The sequence below is a fragment of the Hyperoodon ampullatus genome (genome assembly GCF_949752795.1).
Source record: "Hyperoodon ampullatus genome assembly, chromosome: 12".
Lineage (NCBI taxonomy): Eukaryota > Metazoa > Chordata > Mammalia > Artiodactyla > Ziphiidae > Hyperoodon > Hyperoodon ampullatus.
In genome coordinates this window covers 40,255,153-40,281,376 of record NC_136925.1, presented here as the reverse complement: position 1 = coordinate 40,281,376, position 26,224 = coordinate 40,255,153, and the positions used below count along the sequence as shown (strand labels likewise).

The 26,224-nt window shown below is 37.7% G+C and overlaps 2 protein-coding genes across 2 annotated transcripts in view; one reads left to right on the top strand and one right to left on the bottom strand.

The window, feature by feature from the left end:
• The window catches only part of FIG4 (FIG4 phosphoinositide 5-phosphatase), a gene marked incomplete at its 5' end in the record, with an annotated part of 131,229 nt that extends 118,244 nt beyond the window's left edge, over positions 1–12,985 (bottom strand). Inside the window, one exon of the mRNA XM_079716333.1 lies at positions 12,920–12,985. Coding sequence (XP_079572459.1) covers positions 12,920–12,985 — 66 coding nt within the window. The remainder of the gene's footprint in view (positions 1–12,919) is intronic.
• Positions 12,986–21,069: 8,084 nt separating this feature from the next.
• Positions 21,070–26,224, top strand: part of AK9 (adenylate kinase 9) — a gene marked incomplete at both ends in the record, with an annotated part of 108,014 nt that continues 102,859 nt past the window's right edge. The window contains 4 exons of the mRNA XM_079716719.1: positions 21,070–21,186; positions 22,460–22,523; positions 24,087–24,139; positions 24,240–24,336. Coding sequence (XP_079572845.1) covers positions 21,070–21,186; positions 22,460–22,523; positions 24,087–24,139; positions 24,240–24,336 — 331 coding nt within the window. The remainder of the gene's footprint in view (positions 21,187–22,459; positions 22,524–24,086; positions 24,140–24,239; positions 24,337–26,224) is intronic.

Below are 26,224 nucleotides of genomic sequence, written 5' to 3'. Positions count from 1 at the left end.
AATAGATGAACAAACGGAGAATTTTAACAAGGAACTAAAAATATAAAAAGAGAACCAGTCAGAACAAAAGAATACAATAACTGAAAAACACTAAAAGGAATTAACAGCAGACTAGATGATGCAGAAGGACGCACAGTGATCTGGAATAGAGTATAATGCAAATCGCCCCATCTAGGAAGTAAAAAAAAAAAAGCAAATTTAAAAAATGAAAACAGTTTAAGGAACCTCTGAAACAACATCAAGTATACAAATATTCACATTATAGAGGTGCCAGAGGAAAAGAGAGAAAGGGGTCAAAAATGTATTTGAGGGACTTCCCTGGTGGTCCAGTGGTAAAGAATCCACCTTACAATGCAGGGGACACGGGTTCGATCCCTGGGCAGGGAACTAAGATCCCACATGCGGCGGGGCACTAAGCCCACGCACCACAACTACTGAGCTGGCACGCCTCAACTAGAGAGGCTGCGTGCCACAAACTACAGAGCCCACGTGCTCTGGAACCTGCACACCACAACTACAGAGCCGACACACTCTGGAGACTGCGTGCCACAACTAGAGAAGAGAAAACCCGCATGCCACAACTAGAGAGAAGCCCACATGCCACAAAGAGCCCGCGCGCCACAATGAAAAATCCCACATGCCTCAACGAAGATCCCACATGCTGCAACTAAGACCCAATGCAGCCAAAAATAAATTTTTAAAAAATAAATAAATAATAAATAAATCTTTTTTTAAAAATGTATTTGATGAAATTGACTGAAAATTTCTTGAACTTGAAGAAGAAACAGATATACAGGCACAGGAATCACAGAGTCCCCAAAAAGATGAAGCCAAAGAGACCCACACCAAGACATATCACAATTAAAATGGCAAAAGTTAAAGAAAAAAAGAGAAATCTAAAGCTAGCAAGAGAAAACAAGGAATCACACACAAAGGAAATCTGATATGATCATCAGCTGATTTTCCTGCATAAACTTTGCAGGTCACAGGGAGTTGCATTATATATTTAAAATGCTGAAAAAGAAAAACCTGTAACTGAGGATACTCTACCCAGCAAGATTATCATTCAGAATTAAAGGAGAGATAAAGAACTTCTTAGGCAAGCAAAAACTAAAACAGTTCATCAATACTAAACCTACCCTAAAAAAATGTTAAAGGGTCTTCTCTAAGTGGAAAAGAAAAGGCTACAACAAATAAGAATCTATAAGAAAGGAAAAAATCACCATAGGAAAGAAATATATAGTAAAGACTGTGGATCAATCACTTAAATAAGCTAGTATAAAGATTAAGAGACAAAAAAAATGGTGAAATCAACTATAACTACAACAAACAGTTAAGGGATAAATATGAAGACATAAAACATGACACCAAAACACAAAACGTGGGGAGGAGAGTAAAAAAATATAGACCTTTAGAATGTGTTTGAACTTAAATGACTACCAGTTTAAAACAAGTAGATATAGTCAATATGTCAACATATATGAACCACATGGTAACCACAAATCAAAAACCTACAATAGATACACAAAAACGATCAAGAAAGAAACACAGGGCTTCCCTGGTGGCGCAGTGGTTGAGAGTCAGCCTGCTGATGCAGGGGACACGGGTTCGTGCCCCAGTCCGGGAAGATCCCACATGCCGCGGAGCGGCTAGGCCCGTGAGCCATGGCCGCTGGGCCTGCACGTCTGGGGCCTGTGCTCCGCGACGGGAGAGGCCACAACAGTGAGAGGTCCGCATACCACAAAAAAAAAAAAAAAAAAGAAAGAAAGAAACACAAGCATACCACTAAAGAAACTATCAAACCACAAGGGAAGTAACTAAAAGAAAAAAAGAAGAGAGAAGAACTACAAAAACAACCAGAAATGAGTAACAAAATGGCAGTAAGTACAAATCTATCAATAATCACTTTAAATGTCAATGGATTGGACTTCCCTGGTGGCGCAGTGGTTAAGAATCCGCCTTCTGGGCTTCCCTGGTGGCGCAGTGGTTGAGAGTCCGCCTGCTGATGCAGGGGACGTGGGTTCGTGCCCCGGTCCGGGAAGATCCCACATGCTGCAGAGCGGCTGGGCCCGTGAGCCATGGCCATTGAGCCTGCGTGTCCGGAGCCTGTGCTCCACAACGGGAGAGGCCACAACAGTGAGAGGCCCACATACCGCAAAAAAAAAAAAAAAAAAAAAAAAAAAGAATCCGCCTGCTAAGGCAGGGGACCTGGGTTTGAGCCCTGGTCTGGGAAGATTCCACATGCCGTGGAGCAACTAAGCCCAAGCACCACAGCTACCTAGCCTGCGCTCTAGAGCCTGCGAGCCACAACTACTGAGACTGTGTGCCACAACTACTGAAGCCTGTGCACCTAGAGCCTGTGCTCCACAACAAGAGAAGCCACCTCAATGAGAAGCCCATACACCACAATGAAGAGTAGCCCCCACTCACCGCAACTAGAGAAAGCCCGTGCGCAGCAACAAAGACCCAACACAGCCAAAAATTAAAAAAAAAAAAAGTCAATGGACTAAATGCTCCAATCAAAAGACACAGGGTGCCTGATCAGATTAAAAAACAAGACCCATCCATATGAGGCCCATAAGAGACTCACTTCAGAGCTAAACAAACACACAGATTGAAAATGAACAGCTGGAAAAATATTTCATGCAAACGAAAACAAGAAAGCTGGGGTAGTAATACTCGTAACAGACAAAATAGACTTTGAAACAGTCTATAACAAAAGACAAAGAAGGGCATTATATAACGATAAAGGGATCAACACAAGGGAGAATGTAACATTCATTAACATATATTCACCTAATATAGGAGCACTTAAATATATAAAGCAAATATTAACAGACATAAAAGGAGAAGTTGACAATAATACACTAGTTGTAGGTGACTTTAACACCCCACTTACATCAATGGACAGATCATCCAGACAAAAAAATCAATAAGGAAACAGCAGTCTTAAATGACACATTAGACCATTTGAAATTAATAGATATCCACAGGAATTTTCATCCAAAACTAGCAAAATACAGTCTTTTCAAGTGCACATGGAACATTCTCCAGGACAGACCACATTCTAGGCCACAAAACAAGTCTCAACAAATTTAAGTGGACAAAAATTATATCAAGCATTTTTCCCAGACACAAGAGTAGGAAACTAGAAATGAAGTACAGGAAGAAAAATGGGAAAAACATAAACACGTGGAGACTAAACAACCTGCTACTAAAAAACCAATGAGTCAATGAGTCTATGAAGAAATCAAAGAGGAAATCAGAAAGTACCCCGAGACAAATGAAAATAAAAACACAACTTTCCAAGATCTATAGCACGCAGCAAAAGCAGTCCTAAGAGGTAAGTTTACAGCAATACAGGTCTACCTAAGAAACAAGAAAAATCTCAAATAAACAACCTAACCTACCATCTAAAGGAATAAGGGAAAAAAGAACAAAGCTCAAAGTCAGCAGAAGGAAGGAAATAATAAAGATCAGAGATGAAATAGAGAAAAGAAAAAAGAAGAAAAGATCAATGAAAACAAGAGCTGTTTCTTTGAAAAGATAAACAGAATTGATAAGCCTTTAGCCAGGCTCATCAAGAAAAAAAAAAAAACACAGGACCCAAACAAACAAAATTAGAAATGAAAGATGAGAAATAACAACCAATATCACAGAGATACAAAAAAATCTTAGAATACTACTACAAACATTCATATGTTAACAACTTGGACAGCCTAGAAGAAATGGTTAAATTTCTAAAAACGTACACTCTTCCAAGACCGAATCAGGAATAAATAGGCAATCTGAAAAGATGGATCACAGTAGTGAAAATGAATTTGTAATAAAAGGAAAACCTCCAAGGAGACAAAAGTCCAGGGCTGGATGGCTTTACAAGGGAATTCTACCAAATATATAAAGAGCTAATACCTAGCATTCTCAATGATTCAAAAAACTGAAGAGAATGGAATACTCCCAAATTCATTCTATGATACTGAAATCAGACAACAACACTACAAGAAAAAAAAAAAAAAAGGAAAGAAGATTACAGGCTAATATGTCTGATGAATATAGATGCAAAAATCCTCAACAAAATACCGAATTCAACAATACATAAAGAGGATCAGATACATGATCAAGTGAAATTTATTCCAGGGATGCAAGGCGGTTCAATATCCACAAATCAATCAATGTGATACAACACATTAACAAAACAAAGGATAAAAATCACCTGATCATCTTAATAGATGCAAAAAAAGCATCTGACAAAATTCAACACTTTTTCATGGTAATAACTCTAATCAAAGTTCATATAGATGGAACATATCTCAACATAGAAAAGCAATTTATGACAAACCCACAGCTAACTTCATACTCACAGTGAAAAGCTGAAATTTTTCCTCTTAGATCAGAAACAAGACAAAGATGCCCACTCTTGCCACATAGTATTGGAAGTCCTAGCCACAGCAATTATACAAGAATAATAAATAAAAGGCATCCAAATTGGGAGAGAGAAAGTAAAACTGTCACTATTTGCAGATGACATGATACTATATATAGAAAACCCTAATGTTTCCACCAAAAAACTATTAGAATAAATGAATTCAGTAAAGTTGCAGGATACAAGATTAATACACAGAAATCTGTTACTTTTCTATACACTAATAATGATCTATCAGAAAGAGAAAGCAAGAAAACAACCTTGTTTAAACTCACAACAAAAAAACAAAATACTTAGGGTTAAATAAACTTAACCAAGGAGGTGAAAGACCTATACTCTCAAAACTATAAATACTGATGAAGGAAATCAAAGATAATACAAAGTAATGGAAAGGTATCTTTTATTCATGGACTAGAAGAATTAATATTGTTAAAGTGACCATACTACTGAAAGCAATCTACAGATTTAATGCAATCCCTATCAAAATACCCATGACATTTGTCACAGAACTAGAACAAATAATTCTAAAATTTCTATGGAACCACAAAAGACCCCGATTGCCAAAGCAATCATGAGAAAAAAGAACAAAGCTGGAGGTATCAGTTGCCCTAACTTCAGACTATACTACAAAGCTACAATAATCAAAACAGACACATGGATCAATGGAACAGAGACCCCAGGAATAAACCCATGCACTTATGGTCAATTGACCTATGACAAAGGAGGCAAGAATATAAAATGGAGAAAAGATAGTTTCTTCAATAAGGGGTACTGGGAAAACTAGACAGCTACAAGAAAAAGAATGAAATTAGAACATTTTCTCACACCACATACAATAATAAACTCAAAATGGATTCTCAACCTATATATAAGACCAGAGACCATAAAATTCCTAGAAGAAAACATAGGCAGCAATATTTTGTTTGGATCTGTATCCTAAGGCAAAGGAAACAAAAGCAAAAATAAACAAATGGAACCTAATTAAACTTAAAAGCTTTTCACAGCAAAGGAAACTATCAATGAAATGAAAAGACAACCTACTGAATAGAAGGAAATATCTGCCAATGATATGACTGATAAGGGGTTAATATCCAAAATATACAAACAGCTCATACAACTCAATATTAAACAAACAAACAGCCTGATTAGAAATGGGCAAAAGGCCTGAATAGACATTTTTCCAAAGAAGATATACAGACAGCCAACAGGCACATGAAAAGATGTTAATCATGAGAGAAATGCAAATCAAAACCACAATGAGATATCACCTCATACCTGTAAGAATGGCTATCGTCAAGAAGAACACAAATTGGTGAGGATGTGGAGAAAAAGGAACCCTCTTACACTGTTGGTGGGAATGTAAATTGGTGCAGCTACTATGGAAAACAGTTTGGAGGTTCCTCAGAAAACTAAAAATAGAACTACCATATGACCCAGCAATTCCACTTCTGGGTATATATCTGAAGAAAACAAAAACATTAACTTGAAAAGATAATGCACCCCAATGTTCACAGCAGCATTATTTACAATAGCCAAGATACAGAAGCAACCTAAGTGTTCATCAATAAGTGAATAAAGATGTGGTGTGTGTGTGTGTGTGTGTGTGTGTAAAGTGGAATATTACTCAGCCATAAAAAAGAATGAAATTTTGCCATTTGCAACAACATGGATGCACCTGGAGGGTATTATGCTTAGTGAAGTAAGTCAGAGAAAGACAAACGCTATATGTTATCGCTTACACGTAGAATCTAAAAAATAAGACAAACGAATGAATATTACAAAACAGAAACAGACTCAAACAGATATAGAGAACAGGCTAGTGGTTACCAGTGGGGAGAGGAAAGGGGGGAGGGGCAAGATAATGGTAGGGAATTAAGAAGTACAAACTAGTATGTATAAAATAAATAGGCCACAAGGATATATTGTATAGCACAGGGAATACAGCCAATATTTTATAACTTTAAATGGAATATAATCTATAAAAATATAGAATAACTATGTTGTACACCTGAAACTAACATAAGATTGTAAATTGACTATACCAATCTTACACAAACACTTTCAGAAAACAGAAGAAGGAACACTTCAACCCATTTATGATGCCAGAGTTACCATGACACCAAAATCAGACAAAGATGTTAAAGAAAACGATAAATCAAAAGCTTGACCATAAAGGTTAAAATCCTTAACAAAGTATTAGCAAATAGAGTCTAGCAATATATGAAGACAATAACACAGCATGACCAAGTAATATATACCAAAAAACAAAACAAACAAAAAAAACTCAAGGGTTTTTTTTTTAACATTTGAAAATGAATTAATGTAACCCACCATACTAAGCAAAGAAAGGAAATGCCATATACAGATGCAGAAAAAACATGTAACAAATTTCAACGTCTATTCATGATTTAAAAAAAAAAAAAAAGACCTCCTCCTGTTTGGGAAACGCATCTTAGGAACTTGTTTGGAAACAAGCATTTTTGAGAAGACTGCTACTCTAATCTACAGATCCTGGACTTCACCTGCAACATGTCCAGCCTCCAGCTAACCCTGCTCACAATCCTAACTGGCTCTTGCCAATCTATCCTGTTTGTCCTGAATTCAGTGGTTTTTGTATACTGACAGACTCCTTGGTTTGTCTCAAGTCTGAAGTCAAGGGGAGATTCTGTCAGCAACCAAGGACCTCTGTTCAGTCCTGCATGGTGGGTTTTTCCTCCAATAGCAGGGCTTGTCCCTATACTTGTGCTCCTAAGTGTATAGTTATATAGTTAAACCACCCCCCCCAGATTGTCTCTAATTGTTGAATATACTGTGCAGTGTTAAATACATTGCACCCTTAAAGCTGTCTGTTCCTTTATCTTTATTTCAAAAATCTGAACATATGGCCAGCATATACTTGAGCTCATTGTTGGTGAAATTTAAATGTCAACAAAATAGTATACTCATTAAAAAAATTTTTTTAATAAAATAAAATTTTTAAAAAACCTCTCAGCGAACTAGTAACAGAAAGAAATCTTCCTCAACCTGATAAAGGGCAGCTTTGAAAATCTACAGCTAACATCACACTTAATGGTGAAAGACTGAATACTTTTCCTCTAAGATCAGGAACAAAGCAAGAAAATGTCTGCTCTCACCACTTCTATTCAACTTTGTACGAGAAGTCCTAGCCAGGGTCATAAGACAAGAAAAAAATAAATAAAAAGCATCCAGACTGGGAAGGAAGAAGTGTTCCTCTTCCTAAATGATAGAAATATTCATGTAGAAAATGCTAAGGAAATGACAAAGAAGCTACTAGAATAAGTGAGTGTGATGAGACAAAACACTATTTTGAGTTGCTGCCTAGGCATTTTACAGTGTTCTACCCTGCTCATACCAACAGTGCGGACATTTAGATAAACACCAAGCTTCGGAGTCCTGTCATAAATTCCTATTTTGCTTTTCCCGGGGCACCTTTTAAAACAGTCACTTAGAGCTAAGCCCTCAAAAAGTTAGTGACCTCTACCCCAACCACCTTAAACGTACTAGGTGCTTGCTACTCTTTCTATCTCCTGTTTGCTTGTGAACTGAGATGGGAGGACTGCCCTTCCCCTGGTTCATTGTGCCTCCCCCCACATTTCTGAGATATATAAGTAATAAATTTTGTGACCCTACTTCCTTTGTGTGGATGTAATCGAACTATGCCTTCAATCAAAACAAGCTCATGGCTTCACATCCCCAAAGTGAGAGCTCAGATACTGAGGGAGCTACCTGCCAAACCCCTGTGGATAGCTTGTGCCCCCTCATTCAGCAAGTCATAATCTGCATATTCTTAATTCAATACACCAGCTCCAGCTTCTCAACACAGTGAGTTTAGCAAGGTTTCAGGATATAAGATCAATATATAAAAATCAATTTCTATATACTAGCAATGATCAATTGTTAAATCAAATTTAAAATTCCATTTGCAATAGTATAAAAGTTCATAAAATACTTAGGAATAGGTTTTTTTTTTTTTTTTGAAGATGTTGGGGGTAGGAGTTTATTTATTTATTTATTTATTTTTGCTGTGTTGGGTCTTCCTTTCTGTGCTAGGGCTTTCTCTAGTTGTGGCAAGTGGGGGCCACTCTTCATCGCGGTGCATGGGCCTCTCACTATCGCGGCCTCTCTCGTTGCAGAGCACAGGCTCCAGACGCGCAGGCTCAGTAGTTGTGGCTCACGGGCCCAGTTGCTCCACGGCATGTGGGATCCTCCCAGACCAGGGCTCGAACCCGTGTCCCCTGCATTAGCAGGCAGATTCTCAACCACTGCGCCACCAGGGAAGCCCAGGAATAGGTTTTTTAAAGACATATAAAATTTCTACTGAAAACTATAACATATTGCTGAGAAAAAGTAAAGACCTATTAAATGGAGAAATACACCATGGATTGAAAGATTCAATATCATCAAGATTCAGTTCTCCCCAGATTTGATCTATAGATTCAATGAAATCCAAATCACAATCCCAACAGGCTTTTTATTATATATTGATAAGCTGATTATAAAATTCATATGGAAATGCATAGGGTCTAGAATAGGCAAAACAACTTTGGAAAAAAATAAAGTTGGAAAACTTACACTTCCTGATCTCAACACTAATTATAAAACCATAATAAGCAAGACAACGTGGAAATGCCATAAAGAAGAACAAATGGATCAATGGAACAAAATAGAGAGTTTAGGAATCAATTCACATTTCTTCAACTAATTTTTCACAAGAATACCAAAAAATTCAATAAAATAAAGGATAATTTTTTCAACAAATGAGGCTGGACAACTGATGTATGGAAAGAAGTGAACCTCAATCCCTGTGGTTGCCAGCCTCCAAGAACTCTTAAAGACTCTCATCTCTTGGTATTCATGCCCTCGTATAGTCCCCTACCACAGAACAGGTCTGGTCTGCATGAACAATAGGATATTGCAGAAATGATGGCGTGTGACTTCTGAGGCTAGGTCACAAAAGACATTGCAGCTTCGCCCTTGTCTCTCTTGGATAATTCTTTCAGGACAAATCCAGCTACCACATCATAAGGACACTCAAGGAGTCCTATGGAAATGTCCATTAGGTGAGGAACTGAAGCCTCTTGTCAACAACCAGCTCAACTGCCAAGCATGTGAGTGAGCCATATTGGAAGTAAACCCTCCAGCCCAGTCTAGAGGACTGTAGCCCACCTGACATCTGCAACTTCATGAGATCCTGACTAAGAAGCTCTCAGTTAAGTCACACCCAGATTCCCAATCTACTGAAACTGTGAAATACGAAATGTTTAAAGCCATTAAGTTTGGAGGTAATCTGTTACACCACAATAGATAAGCAATGCAATCCCTGCATCACACCATACACAAAATTAATTTAATATGAAACACACCCCTAAAAGTAAAATTAAAAGTATAAATCTTTTAGAGGAAACATAGGAAAATATCTTTGTGCTCAGGGAGTAGGCAAAGGTTTCTTAGATAGGACACAGAAAGCAATAACTATGAAAGAAAAAAACTGATAAATTATACTTCATTGAAATTAAAAACTTCTCTTCGTCAAAAGATTGCTAACACAATGTGTATATATGTATATAAAATTTTATATATATACATAAAATCAGCACATTGCACACCTTAAATATCTTACAATTTTGTTTGTCAATTATACCTCAATAAAGCTGAAAAAGATCATTAATAAAATGTATAGGCAAGCTGCTGACTGAAAGAAAATATTCACAATATATATATCATGAAGGACTTGATTCTATAATATATAAAGAACTCCTACAAATCAATAATAAAAAGGCAAACAGTCTAATTTTTTAAAGTGGGCAAAAGACTTGAACAGACACTTCAAAAAGGAAGATATAAAAATGGCCAATAGGTACATGAAATGATGCTCAACATCACTAGTCATGAGAGGAATGCAAATTAAAACCATAATAAGATGCCATTATACACCGCTAGAAAAACTTAAAAGACTGACAACACTAAATGCCAGCAGTGATATGGAGCAATGGAGACTTTTATACCTTGCTGATGGGAGTGTGAAATGGCACAACCACCTAACATCAACCCTGTGACCAGCAATTTCATTAAGAGGTATTTACCCAGGAGAAGTGAAAACATATGTCTACAAATATAACTGTTCAAGAATGTTCACAGCTGGCTCATTAGCAACAGTCTAAATGTGGAAACAGTCAAGTCAATAGGGAAAACGTATAAACAAATTGTGGAATATGTATACAATGGACTATTCAATAATAAGAAGAAACAAACTACAGATACACACAACAACATGGGTGAACCTCAAAGACATTATGCTGAGCAAAAGACACTAGACTTGAGTGTGTACTGTACAATTCCATTCATATAAAATTCTTGAACAGGCATATCTAATCTAACATTTAAAAAACAGAATATTAGTTGCAAGGAAGGGAAAGGGGGCAGTTGACTGGATAGGGACACAAGGGAACTTTCCACAGCAACATAAGCGTGTGGTTAACACATGTATACTTCTGTCCGAATTCTATAGCTTAGATTTGTGCATTTTGATTTACATGAATTTTAAAGAAAAAGAACCATATAAAATAATAAGTTGTGGGTGGGAAGTGGAACAAGTTACAGATAATAGAGGATGACAGAATGTTGGTAATTTTGGAGCTGGGTGATGGCTACATGGGAGTTTATTATACTATTCTGTTTACTTTGTATTTGCTTGAAATTTCCATAACAAAGCTAAAAACAGAAAGCCAAAGACATAAACCATAAACCCAATGTTTAGCTGATTCATCTGAAATACAATTACTCTGTCAAATTGCTGTAAAAGTTTCTAATCACTCTCAATTTCTATATGCAATTTGTTGCCATCCAGTTACAAACTATCTATGCCTGGCACCAGCTGCCAGCCCACACTATTCAACAGCACTGTGCTAACCTGTTTTGCCTCATTTTTCTTCTTCACCAAATAATAACAGGAATAGCAACAACATTTGCCCCTTAGAAGTTTTATGAGGATTAAATAATAAAGTATGTAGAGTGCCTTGACCAGTGCCTAGCATAGAACTCTTCCAAAAGCATTAGCTATTAGTCTCATTAATACAACCTGCTACCATTTTTTTTTTTAATTCCTAGGATCTATTTAGTTGCCAGTAACTAAACAGGCAACTACGAGATACACAGTTTACTCTCCTCAGAATGGGAGCCACTGAAGGGTTCTGAGCAGAAAAGCCCTATAATACGAATTGTGCTTTAGAAAGAACACTCGCATCTCAGCCAGTCCTCATGAATGTTCAGCTTATTAGTGGGCTGAAATTTCTGTGTTTTAAATATAGTATGTATGTTTCTACCTAGAGACATTTATCAGCACTTGTACAGAAAGCAGAAGGTTTTGTTTCAAAATGATACTTCTGTAGAGCTCTCCTCAGAGGACAACTGAAGATATTTGCAAATACAGTATATTAGGTAATTTCATCTTCTGGTCTGAATCTAATCAAATGAAATTGTCACCAAAACTAATTTAGGGTCAACAGTGTTTCTACACTAATGATGACCTGAGGCAGACAAGCTATTAGGACCCTGTTATAACCGAGAAACTGTTAGGATAAGTACCTTCTTATACTCTTCTACCTAGTAGAGACAACCCAAGTTCCACTGACTGTGCCTTGTAAGACCCTCTATAGCACAAGGAAGAGTACTGTGCAGGTTTCCAGCACATGCAATCTTGTTACCATAAAGTGTAATTTAAACACAGACCCTAATATCACTGTTACCCCAATTTTAAAAAGTATACTTTATTTTCCAACCACACAAATGACAAAGTACATATTTCTATAAACACCATTCCCTAAATTTTAGGGAACTAGTAACCTAAACATAAAAACGAATCTGCTTATTCTACTAGCAACTATTTTCATGGCAATTTGAAGTAATAAAACAAAATAAAATGTGTTGGAAAAAAGTCAAGTGAAAAGCACAATAATGTTACCCCAACAAATCAACTGTCTTTAAACAGAATAAGTTCTTCTTTCCTTTCAAATAAAGAGAACCAAAAATGTCAGCAATAAAAGCGCACGTAATTAACATAAATCATAGCGATGCTATGCCATGGAATAGGAAAACAGACAAGTTACCGATTCACAGGTCAAAAACATTCTCCATACCCCTGCCTGTATTGTAACCAGTGAACTGTAGAACTCTTAAGACTTTCTGAAAGTTGCAAAGAATTCAGTAACTCGTATAAAACCTCATTAACAGTTACTGAAATACCACAAACACCTGTTGCCAGTGTGTTCCGACAGCGGCTTTTAAGTGGAAAACGTTTACGTGCAAAAGCCCTGGGTGCGGTAACTGGGCGAAGCCCCCTCGAGCATATTCCCCGCCGCTGGGATTAGGGAACTGGGAAAACAGGGGTGGGGGGGGGTCGGGTGGAAATGCTGCCTCTGCCCCACACCTACTCGGCCGCCATCCTCCCGCCCGCGCTCCACTGCGCGGGGTACTCACAGCTCTAGTCTCGTACAGGACCAGTTTCTGAACCGAGCTGATAATGGGGGCGGCGGCCGTGGGCATGGCCCGAGCTAATGGGGGCCCCCACGGCAGGGCCCCAGGCCGCGGCCCAGGTTGTGGACTGCCCCAGGAGACTCGAAGAGAAGACGTCTCAGACCCTGGCCCCCAGCTTCAGCCGGAAAAAACACCGCCTGGGCGATAAATATATAGTGACCAGCTAATACGGCTTAAGTGTTTCCGGATCCTACGCCCCACCTCCAGGCAAGCCCAGCCCCAGGCACGGAGGGGGCGGGGCTGGAGGGTGCACCATAGAGAGGTCGTGTAGAGGTTCCCAGAACCTGCGTACTGCCGAGGGAGGAAGCAAAGAGCGCCATCTTTGGTACTGGCAAGAGAAAAAGTGGGCGGGGAAAAGTGCTGTTGGTTTACTTAGTTGAATCTCTCGTTTATTTGGTCCTTCTCTTTAGAAAAGTGGATATTTGGGGACTGGATTGCTTCTTTTGAAGAGGTTCTCCGAGTTGCAGATAGATCGATTCCCAAGTTGGTCTGTTTTTCCCTGCCTACTTCTGCCCTTGTGTTCTTGGAAACCTACAATGTTCTTTCACTGAGTGTTTCCCCCGCCGCCCTCGCTCTCTTTGTTGTCTATTTTACCCTTAGAAGAGTCAACAAAACCCACATCGTCCAGAGGGTGTGTGGTTCAAGCAATTTATTTTGAATCATCTAAAGTTGGAAATTTCCAACTGCCACATACTTGTGCACGAGGTTAACCATCTGTAAATTCTAAAAATGAGCTGCCGAGTGTAATGCAGTGCCGTGTAGCACTGGCTTTGTAGTTTTGCGTTAAAATAAGTTTTCGGGGCTTCCCTGGTGGCGCAGTGGTTGAGTCCCCCTGCCGATGCAGGGGACACAGGTTCGTGCTCCGGTCCGGGAAGATCCCACATGCCGCGGAGCGGCTAGGCCCGTGAGCCATGGCCGCTGAGCCTGCGCGTCCGGAGCCTGTGCTCCGCAACGGGAGAGGCCACAACAGTGAGAGGCCCGCGTACCGCAAAAAAAAAAAAAAAAAAGGTTTCTTCCTTTGGATGTGCGTGAATATAAATAGACAATGCATGTACCCTCTTTGATCATCACCTTCCATTTTTGTGAAAAGGAGTGTATTATAATTATGAATACAAAATTAGGTACAAAAGTGAATATTGAAAATGAGAAAATAAATCACAGCCCCACCTCCCGAGGCCCCGCCCCCCGAGAGGTTTTGCGCTCTTCTCAGCTCTGGGTTCCCTTGGTAACCGCTCAGCAGATCCCTTGCCAACCGCTCCACAGAGTGTCCCGGGAGGCGGCTACGGCCTGCTGGTGGGGTCCGCTGCGGCCAGGTACGTAGGGGTCGGAGTCCACCGCTCGGATGCATTTTGGTGTCGCACGAATGGAATCCCACCTCCTGCGTGGACCCCAGACCAGTTCCTTTTCTTGCAAAACTAAACTTCGGGATCTCTGTAAATTCCGCTTTTTAAACCCACTTCCCTTTTCAAGTATCAATGTCTTCATTCCACAGATACTTACTGAGCACCTACTGTGAGATGTAAGATGTACTCTAGTGACAGCTAACCCAGCCTAGGTAGAAGTGCTAGGTTTCCCAGGAGATGGGCCCCCTGTTAACCGCAGAACCCACTGCTAGAGGATTTTTCAACTGCTATAAGTGTAAGGAAACTTTAAAATTTAAAATCCATAATGTGACATTAGGGATTATATTGTAAATTCAAAATTGAGAAATTACAAAATTTTTAAATTAACATTTAATTATTTATTTTACATTTTCTTTCATAGTTTGGGACCCTTTTTATTAAGAACTAGAAAGATGGCCATGTCAGTTCTGGCATTTTGCATTGACTTAGATCTTTTAACTGGGAAAAAATATTTAGTTCTGTTCCACTTCATAATGGAAACCAACTCTTCTGAACATGAGTTAAGTATTTGCACCATGTTTTTATTTAGGATAACAACTCGAAATAACTGTAGAACTCTGGTTTTCCAATATTTAGTTTTCAGTTATTATACTATAATTAAGCACTTTCATTCGAACCTGGTCTTAGTTTTGTTCACCCAGAAGTAGATCCTGAGACAAAATTTGAGGACAAATAGTTTACATGGGCAATAATCTAGCGAACAACAGCAGGAAAGGGAAGGAAGCTAATAAAGGGAATATTATCAAGCAAATTTCTCTGTGGGCTGAATTCACTGGGGGATGCTTGGATGTCTGTCCCAGTTATTCCTTGTAAGGGGAAAGGGAGCTGGGGTATTTATTCACCAACTCCCATCAATTATTGGTTGAGGGCTGCTATGGCAGAACATTAATTCCCTGTAACTTCTAGTCTGCCCTGTGCTCAGGCAGAATAAGTTCTGGCAGCTAGAAAGAGTCCTTAGACAAAGAGTCCTTAGACAAAGAATCACACATGCCAGCCCTTGGAAGTTGGGCTGGCCATCCCTGGAAAAGGCACATATCAAGTGGATAGGGGCAGGGCACTAATAACATCTGCTACGTTCCACTCTCTGTGCCACTCATAGTCACTCCCCTCCCCACACATTAAATTTCCAGCACCTTGTCACTGGTTCTTCAAGGTGGTGTCTGGTCCCAGTTTCTAAAAGAAAAGGAAGCACAAAAATACAGATATCTCCCTGCCCCCAATTATGCAGCAGCAACTACCTCCACCTGCCAGTGCAGTAACTCCTTATACAAGGGTGTGACTCATTGGGGATCACCATATATCATGTTTGTTACACTACTCTCATAGCCCCATTCACATGCTTCTTCCCCAGAGCTCTTTTTTCTCTTATCATCCAGTCTTGCTCCTTCCAGGCCCTGCACCAAGCCATTCAGCACTGTTCTCCAAATTGAGGACCTAGGAATACTGCTTAAAGCCCTACCCACCAGAAGGATTTCCCCTAATCACCATCTCTCAGGGCTACACCTGAGTGGGACTAAAGCCTGAAAGCATTCCATTTACAGCTTGCACCAATATATCATGATTCATCCATGATTTTTTTTTCTTTTTTTTATCAGCTGTTCCTAGGGAATTCCATATGAGGTATGAGCCAAGAGACACTGGTGAGCCAGAGATAGGTGACATGGGGGTGTCTAGGCTGCTTGCTTATGAAATGTATTTGGCCTGATCGCAGTGTTGCATTTTTCTCGTTCAGTGGATTACTGCTGTGCCTGCCCAACTTGAGGACTTGATTGTCTGACATACCCAGCTCACGATGGGCACTTCCGTGTGACGTCCCATGGCCAGACATTCTAAGATTCCAAAAGGTATCCTACCCAGCACAGCTACCTCTAGCATCGTGGGATCTGGCCAGGTATACGGCCCATGAAGCAAGGCCTCGGCACCGTAGCCTGAAACTGCTGCAGAGCTCTCTCTTGCTCTCGGCCTTACTCAAAACTGACAGCTTTCCAAGTCACCCCTTAAATGGATCAGAGCAATATTCCCAAATGTGCTACATGCTGTCTCCAAAAACTAAAGAGACTTACAAAATATTGCACCTCTTTTTTAGAGGTAGAAGGTGTAAGGTACAGTAACTTGTCCTTTACCTTGGAGAGAAGGTCTCAGAATGTCCCAGACCACTGGCCTTTTAAAACTTCACCAATATAACAGGTCCTCGAATCTTTGTAGGTTTATTTCCCACTTTCTGCTGCCCATACGTCTTATGAGGGCATCCAGAACACTTGCTACTTCCCGCTCACCAGGTCTGATATTGTCAATATTGTGGATCAACAAGACCCCTTTGTTCTATATTTGTTACAAAGGGCAGGAGAGTCCCGGGGTAAGACTAAATGTCCATTGCTGACTGTTCTAAGTAAATACAGACTGCTTCTGATCCTCCTCCTTGATGTGTATTGAAAAAAAATGCATTTTCCAGCTGAGTAGCTACATATCAAGTATAAGGAGCTGTGTCCGTCTAGTAAAGTTCTCTGCACAGCAGTTGCAATTGGGACTGCCCCTAGTTACATTTACAGTGGTCCAGTATCATCTGTCATGATCTGGTTTTTGCAGAAACTCAGACTAGAGAATTAAACAGGACAATGCATCTTTTAAATAGTTTTGGGGTAGCACTCTTCCATTTCGTTCAGGATGATTTACTATTGTTTATCTAGGGCAAAGGCTAAGGAGCTGGTGTGCAGTTTCATGAGCTTCCACTTGGCCTTTTCAACCACAGAGGCCCTTATTCCACAGTTAAGGAATCCCTGTGAAGGTTTTTCCAGCTGCAATCCCTATTATGCACTCAAGGACCAGGAAAATAACCACCGAGTGATCCTTCAGACCCTTTGGATGCACTGTAAGACAGACTTGAGCCAAGGTTCCATTTGTCACTGGTTCTCCACTTGCCCTTGCTCTAATACAAGGCTATGATGGCATTTTGGATCTGCTGGTATTGATGTCAGCTGAGACCCTGTGTCCTATAACTGTTGAAAGAGGAGAATATTCCTATTTCCACAGTGTCTATTTCTCTGGTTAATTGTTGTAGGTCCTCTTGGGGAAGGATTGGGGAATCCCTATTATAAATACTTGCTATGGAGTTGTAGGCTAGATCCTCGAGGACTCCTTGCCATCCCCTCAATGGGCTCTGGAATCATGAACAAGGAGTCATGACTTCCACTGTGGCTGCTGACATCAGCCTTTGGTTCACTTACCCTTTTTCGTTTTTAGAAATGTAAGTTAATCAACACTTTCATCGACTGCTCATCTGTCTCACCCCTAGGGAGCCCATGGTTTATCACTATCACCGCAGATCTCTGTGGGTCTTGCTTGTGGCCATTCTGGGCTTGCTGCCCATTATAGTAATTATACCTACTTTGTTTCTGACAGTTAAGGGCTGCCACCTGGCCTCTGCTCTTCCACACCCTGTCATCCCCACTGACACATGAGAACCCAGTATCATAGCAGCCTCTCCCTTACTTTAAATCCTGGCCCAAAAAAGGACAGCCACCACTGAGCTTCTTAATGATGCCAGTGCCCCCTTACTAGCTCATTCCTTAACATCTTAATGAAAAGAGTGCCCTCTGTCCATCCCAAAGAGCAGAGTAGGCTGATGGTTCTCTGGCCTAACATAATAAATCCATTTAACATGCCACTTCTGTGAGTATTTAACACCTGCCTCTGTGCCCTGTCAAGGCAGTTCTGGAATTCACACCTCATTGTTTTTTTCCAAGCTTCAAGTATCATTACCAGCAGTGAATTAGGATTTGCTCCAGGTGTCCTAGCTAGGATGTTAAACTATGAGTCATGGGAGACAGCCCACTATCAATAAACTCCTATCCAGTCTGCATTCCCCTCACCTGACACCCTCAAGATCTTTCCCAGGCGTGTTCTCCTGGTTCCTGTTGGTACACTCATAGCCAGGCCCTGGAGCTCTTTAGGTGCATAACACCTTTCTTCCTGTCCAGTGCCTCCCCAGTTGGGCTGGGCTGACACTTGACCCCAGTTACTGCTCTAGAAGCTATGAGGGGAAATAAGCTTGTAAAAGTCGAGCATTGTCTTCTGAGGCATCTGCCTCAGGTGAGGCACGGAGAGGCTGCTCTCTTCCATAAATGAGAAGGTTACTTCTGTTAATACAGAGCATTTGGGGGTAATCTTGGGGTTCAAAACTCAAGGTACTTAGACATCCAACTAGATATCCCCATCCCAGGCCTTATCGCCCTTGTTTTAGTGTGCTTTACGGAGACTCCTTAATAAATGCATGATCTCTCTAAGAGGTTTAGATGCATTTTCTCCTTTACAACTACATTTTCTACTAGCATTACTTATTTTGATGGTATTTTTTAAAACCTTGAAATTTCAGCCCTTTAGTTCCTGAAGTTTTCATCTCAAATCTTTTTAATATACTAGTAATACTTCTTACTACATCTTATTTCATATTGTCATCTTAAAATAATATTGGTATATTAAGCCCATTTGAATATTCTTAACTTCCACAGAGAAATGTAATCATATCTCATTTACCTGGAAGTATATAGCCCCCTCCAATCCATTTTTCATTATTCTGTGAACAATGTCCCAGACCACTGGGACAAAGTTTTGTTTCATTTTTCAAGTCTATTCACTAAAGTATTTTCATAAGGTTTTGTAACTTTTCCATAAAAGGCTTGTATATCTTTTGTACTATTTAATCCTGTTTATTTTATATTTTTGCTGCTAAGTCATATTTATAATTGGTTACATGTTCTAGCTATTTTTGATATATAGAAATGCAACTGAATTTTGTTTAATGGTTTTGAATTCAGCAAATTGGATTATCTTATTAATTCTTAAAATTTATCTGTGACATATTTGGGTTTTCTACATAGACAGTCATATCAACTGGGAATAATTACACTTTTCTTTTGTCTTAAAAAGAATATTTTAAATATTTAATCATTAAATATAAGGGTGTCTTTCATTCATACCCTTTATCAATAAAAGAAGTTCCCTTCTATTCTTAGTTGCTAAGAGGTTTATCTTTTATTGAACATTAAAGGGTGTTGACTTGTCTCATATTATTTCTACATCTATTAAGATAATCATATAGTTTTTCTCCTTAAATTTATTTTAATATGATAAATTAATTTTCTCATACTAACCATCCTTGAATTCCTGGGGAAACCCAACTTGGCCATGATGTTATTATCTTCTTAATATATTGCTAGATTCAACTTGCTAATACTTTGATTAGGATTTTTAAAAATCTTGTTCATGAATGAAGTTGGCATATAATTTTGCTTTTTTGGACTATTCTCTGGTATAGGTATGGAGGTTATATGAGAGCAATAAATTAAGTAAGAAGTCTCCACTTTATCCTTTTTCTGAAAGAGCGTCTATAAGATTGCAAGACTTGGAGCACTTCAATAAAACCATCTGGTTTCCTTATGGGAAGATTTTTACTTACTGATTGTTTCCTTAATTGTTATAGAACCACTCAAGTTTTCTCTGTTTCTTAAGAAGCTGATTTTTCTAGTAATTTGTCAATTTTGCCTAAGTTTTCAAATTTATTTGGGATAACTTTATGATAGCCTTTTATTATCTATATATCTGCAGCATTATTTTCTCTGTGGTCCTTCCTCCTATGTCTAATATTGTTTGATCAAGTAGACAGTAAATCAGTAAGCATTATGGAAGATTTAACCAATAAAATTCACAAACTTTATGTAAACAACATTTAAAGAACACTACATCAAACAAATATAAATTGTGTATCCTTTTCAAGGATGTAGACAATTTTTTTGAAAATTATCATGTGGTAGGCCATAAGGCACGACTCAACAAATTTCAAATAATTAATATAATATGGAGAACAGTCTCTGATTAATGAAAGAAATCAACAACAACGAAAACATAGGAAAATTTTAGTTTTGAGATGTGAGAAAACACACCTCTAAAAAACCAATGTTTCATATTATTTAATTGTGCCTTCTATCTTCTGTTCTTGATCAATCTTGATAGTTTTCTATTTGTAAATCTCTTCAAAATACCGCTATTTAGCTTTGTTGCCCTTCTTTATATAATGTTTTTCTATTTTATTAATTTTTAATACATATTTTTCTATTTTTCTTTTTCTAACTTCTTAAATTGTGAGCTTATATATTTTGATATATATTATGTTCATTATTTTTCAGTTCTACGTATTTTCTCATTTCCATTAGGATTTCTAATTAGAGCCATTAGTAGGCCCTACACACATACCCATTGACAAATTTATAAGTGTATATACATATAACATATTTAGTTTGATTTTTTAAAGCATTTGCTATTGGGTTTTTGTTTGGCTGGTTGTGTGTACACTAATTTGATCTTTAATAGAATATACACATCAAAACATACATGTGGATATATACATGTATGTATTTTTTCCTTTAGTCTCTCAAAGATACTTTATTTTAGCTGTCTTATATAGCATATAGCTGGCTTTTGCTTTCTGTCTCAAACTATGAACCTATTATTGTTTTAATAGATCAGTTTAACTTATTTGCCATTATTGGCAAAATCCATCTCTTAGTGGCATGGAACGGCTTCTGGGCTAAGTAAATTCACAGAATATTCTAGTTCTCCCTAACCTGCCTGCCCATTCCTCCTAAACTAGGCACTTTAACAATCTTACTCTTTCTTACTGTAGTATTTTGTATTATGACTTCTCAAGAGAAGACAGAAGAGCATCCTTTTGTGGATATATTTAATGAAGATGAAGCTGACAAAAACTTTATGTTGTCTAAACCTGTTTGCTTTGTTGTATTTGGGAAACCAGTAAGTTATCTCTTCTAACTTATTATTTAATATATTTTTTAATTTTTAAAGTCATAATCTCATGTTACCATACAAGATTGAAAACCACATCATGTGCTAATTTTTTTTTGAGTGTTTGTTAGACTTTCACTGTATGACAAGCTCTGATATAGTATTGGTTGTAAATTATAACTTTCTCTCCTCTTGTACACTATTATTGAAAAGGAACCTAGATTGTATTTATCTTTGCTTTATATTATGAATAAATTAACTCATCAAAGCACTGCACCATGACAATTGTTAGTAGTATGTGATCCAAGGTTATTTCACACTCAATTTTCATATAAAACTTTCTGTGAAATTTGTTGTGAGGCTCTCTGGATATGTGAAGACAGGACACTAAAGAGACAAATGGAGGATACTCTCATCAGTGTCTAAAGCTCCTGAGAGGGGATGTGCTTCATCTTTACCCACAGTGTGTTAGTGGACCTATGTATTATCTTTCTGCAAAACAGGAAGAAACCAAGAATGGCTGTCGTAAGATAGCTCGCCTTCCTAGGCAGTTCTAGTAAGGACCTCTAGATGAGAGCTTTTTTCAGCCTCTGAGCTTAGTTGGTAGTTACCATTAGAGGGCCTAAGGTGGTTAATATAAAAGCCTCTCCGAAATAGCAGAGTCTAAGGGCTGACTTGATTTTCTAGAGACCCCGGGACAGGATCAAGAAATGGTTCCAATAACTTCTATTATGTTTCAAAAAACAGAATAGAATTTTAAAAGTCAACAGTGGAAGCAATCAGATGCAAGTGTTACTTCATTAAAGTGAACTTTTATCTTTAAACTATGATACTTTTCAAAGATGTCCATTAAGAAGGAATTTTTGCTCTTGAAAGTTACTAAATGGAAGTCTGTCAAGACATTCACAATTATAAACTTTAGGCAGGAAATAAAATGATGAATCTCAATATAATCAAAATGATTTGTACTCAAAATTACAAAATTTAACAATCGGAAGAGTGCAATACCTAGAATACCATTATGGTACAGCTTCCTGCTTTCAGGGCTATTTTCTTAATTAAAAAAAAAAAAATCACTTCATAAAATGTGGCAAACGGGACAGTTAATAGAGAAAAATGAAGCTATAAATATCTAGGGTCTATTCTTTATTTATTGTATGGAAAAAATTTTACTTGATAATATTATGTAATTATAGTAACCATCAATAGAATCTTTAAAAATATCTGTTTTGTTGGCAAATAGCTATTCTATTGGGTTTTAAATAATATCTTTCTTTTTAAGGGGGTTGGTAAGACAACATTAGCCCAACAGATAACACAGGCATGGAAGTGTATTCGTGTAGAAGGTAAATTTTATCTTTTTTCCCTAATATTTTATTATGAAAACTTTCAAATATGCATTAAAATGTAAAGCATTGTACAGTGAACACCCATATGCCCATCTACTTACTATCTATTAGAGTCTATGATTAACATTTGCTATATTTGCTTTGTCACACATCACTATCAACCCAGTGAACATTATCTTTAAAATAGCATCAAACATGTTTTGCCCTTCTGTTAGTCTTAGTTTTGGTCATAGAATTTAGGAGGTTTATGAAACATCTTTGACTCCATTCTACTACTTCCCATTCTCTAATTCCGTAATTTAGAACTATTGGGGATATGTGTGTTTTGGGTGTCTCCCTGTGAAATATGAAAAGAGATGGAACTCTCACAGCTGCTCTTGGGGAGATTTGCCAGGACTTAATTATCTTTAATGATAAATTTTATTTTTTATTATTTATAATTTGCTTTGCATTCTTTGCAATATATATGACAGGAGTTGATGTCTTTGTATATAAATATTCTTTTAATCAATAAAACCATTTATGCCTTAATAGAAAAATAAGCAAAAGAATGAATCTGTAATTCATAAAAGTGGAAATAAAAATGGACAAATATAAGAAAAGAGTTTAACTTCACTGTTACTCAAAGCAATGCTAATTAAAATAATGCTGATCTATATTTGCCTAATAAATTGGCAGTGAATCTTTAAAGTTTCTACCATCATTGTTGGCAAGAATGTTATCAAATGAGCATTTCACATGCCATTAGTGAAATTGTGATCTGGTACAACTTGGGAGAGAGAGCAATTCTGCAACACGTAACACACACACACACACACACACACCACAACTTTAAAAATTTCCCCTTTTTTTATCAAAATAAAATTCCCTTGTAGGAAATCTTAAAAAGTACCAAACTTTCCATAGATTATTAGCAGCTAGGGACATAATCAGTTCCTGGGTCCTCCCCTAAGTTATACCCCTGTCATTTCTGTCCCAGGATATCTTCCATCATGGAATGAAATATCTCCTCTTAAAAAGGAACCAAGTTATTAGAATTTCAGCCTCAGGACCCCTTTTTGCTAGATAAATTTCAGTATTCATCTATTTTTAACATTTCTTGATGCATATTTTCCTTTTATACAATCAATGTGCAAAATTAATGGGCTGTAGATGTAACTACGTATGATTATAAAAGTATCTGGACTGGTAATACTACTGTATACTTTGTATGATACTTTGTAATTTCCAAATCACTGTCATATACAACCTCATTTCATCCTCGTATTCCCTTGCATACTACACAGGGCACAAACATGCAAGGTGCAAAGGTGTTTGGGAAGTTAGCTTCCCCAAGATCCTTTAGCTAGTGAGTGTCAGAGACAAGTTTTCTGTGGAATACATTCTGCTACCTTATACTTTAGTTAGGCTTAAATGACATAATGTGTATAAATGTGCTTTGTAAACTCTAAAGTGACACAAATATTAATCTTTGTTACTAGTTAAAAAACACACAAATATGTTTCTTAACTTGGAAATTCTAATAACAATTTGTGCTAATATTTTGAATTCATATTTTAGCTTTACCCATTTTGGAAGAACAGATTGCCAGTGACACTGAATCAGGAGCTATGGTAAGCAAATCTAACTTTCAAAACTGTTACAATTTCCTTAAAAGCTGTGTGTCACAGGTACATTATACAATCACTGTACAATATCTGTGTTTGTTCTTAGTTGCAGTCGATGCTGATCAGTGGCCAAAGCATTCCAGATGAACTTGTCACAAAGCTAATGTTGGAGAAGCTCAACTCCCCAGAAGTCTCTCACTTTGGTATGCTTATTTTTATACAGCAGTGGCTATCAATGCAGCCTTAAAACTCGTGGTTTATCTGAGGCACAAGTAATTCCTGAAATTGAATTTTTTTTTTTTTTGCCCTGGCATAGGAAAGGAATCCCAGAGTCCGAATTCAGTTGAGCAACTCCAATAGTTTTATTTGCTTGTTCACTTGTTTTTATTCTTCAGAATCTACATTTGTTTTCAAATTTTAAGTTTATATGATTCAATCTTCTTTTAGTAATGTGTTATCCAGCAAAAGCATCAAAAATCTGCTGTGGTCCTTGATGCAGTGCTGACAGCCTCTGCTGATTGCTTTCCTATTCACCCTGAGTTTTATTACTAAGTCCTGACAATGATTAGGTTTCTCTGCATTAATCCACACTAATAAAGCTGGAAATGGGAACTAGAATGACACCAGCTTACCCTCTGGCTCCAGATATTGGCAGGCTGTAGCCTGTCTACCCTCTGACTCTGGACCCAAGAAATCTCCCTGCCCTCAAACGGATGCTGAGCAGGGGCTTTGGATATAATTTCTCAGGAAAGACTACTGAAGTTCGGAATGACTAAAAAGAAAAAAGCAAACTCTATGGCATTTGCAAAAGAAGGAAGAAGAATCAAAATGTGTTTGGGAGAAAATCATCCACCTGAAATGGATGTATTGAACGAGAGAAGAAAAATTTAGAGATCTGCTTTATATTCTCAGTAAATTAAGAGAGGACATTGTCACTATTAAGAATACAGGAATACAAATAAAGTGCAGTACAATGAAAATCAATAGTGGAAATAGCAACAGCAGACTTGTCACTGAAGACCATATATATATGTATATGTATATCATCTATGTCTACAGATAGAAAGATCTATATATAGATTACGTACAGAATGAACTATATCTATTCATACATATATAGATATATATCCAGATATCATCTCCTTTATTTCATATAAATACGCTATCCATTTATCTATCTACTGATCAGTAATAAAGAGGATGAACTTGGGAAAAACACCCAGAATGTGGGAAGTAAAATGAATAAAAAGGTAAAAAGGACAATCACGGAATTCCAACATAGGTCAATAAATGACCTCAAAAAGTATAATGATTGAAGCTGAAAATGCATATGTAAAGGTAGATAGGCAAATATCTTTTTGTTTATTCTTTACCTCACATTACCTCTTGAGAAAATTTAGAGTGACTTACATGGCAACAAAAAATGGCATAAATTATAAGTATTGGCAAAAAGAGAAAGCAAAAAACATGAGAAAAATAAATCTACTCAGCTATGCCATTCACAGTGTTCATAACCCTTTTAACTTCTTATTACAGAAAATTTCAAGTAAAAGTAGAGAATGATATAAAATCCCCCCATGTGTCAAAAACCCAGCTTCAACAATGACAACTGTTGTTTCACCTTATTTCATCTATGCCTCTGCATACATTCCCCCGCAACCTACTTTATTTTGAAGCTAATCCATATCATATCAGTTCATCTGTAAATGTTTTAGTCTGTATCTCAGAAAGATAAGGACTCTTTTAAAACTTATCACATTACCATTATCATACCTAAAAAATTAATAATAAATCATCTACTAATCAGTCTATTGTCAAATTTCACTATGTACCTCATATTTTTTTTCTAGTTGGTGTTGTTTGTTTGTTTGATTTTGGAAGCAGGATCCAACCAACCAGGTTTCACATATTGCTACTGATCAGTATGTCACAAGTCCCTTTTAATCTGTAAGTTGCCCCTACCTCTTTCCATCATCTTGTGTTTTCTATGCTGAAGAAACTGGTTGTTTGTCTTTTAGAGTTTCCTACCTTCTGGATTTTGCCGATTGCACCTCCTGCTATCATTTAATGTATTCCTCTTTCCCCTAGACT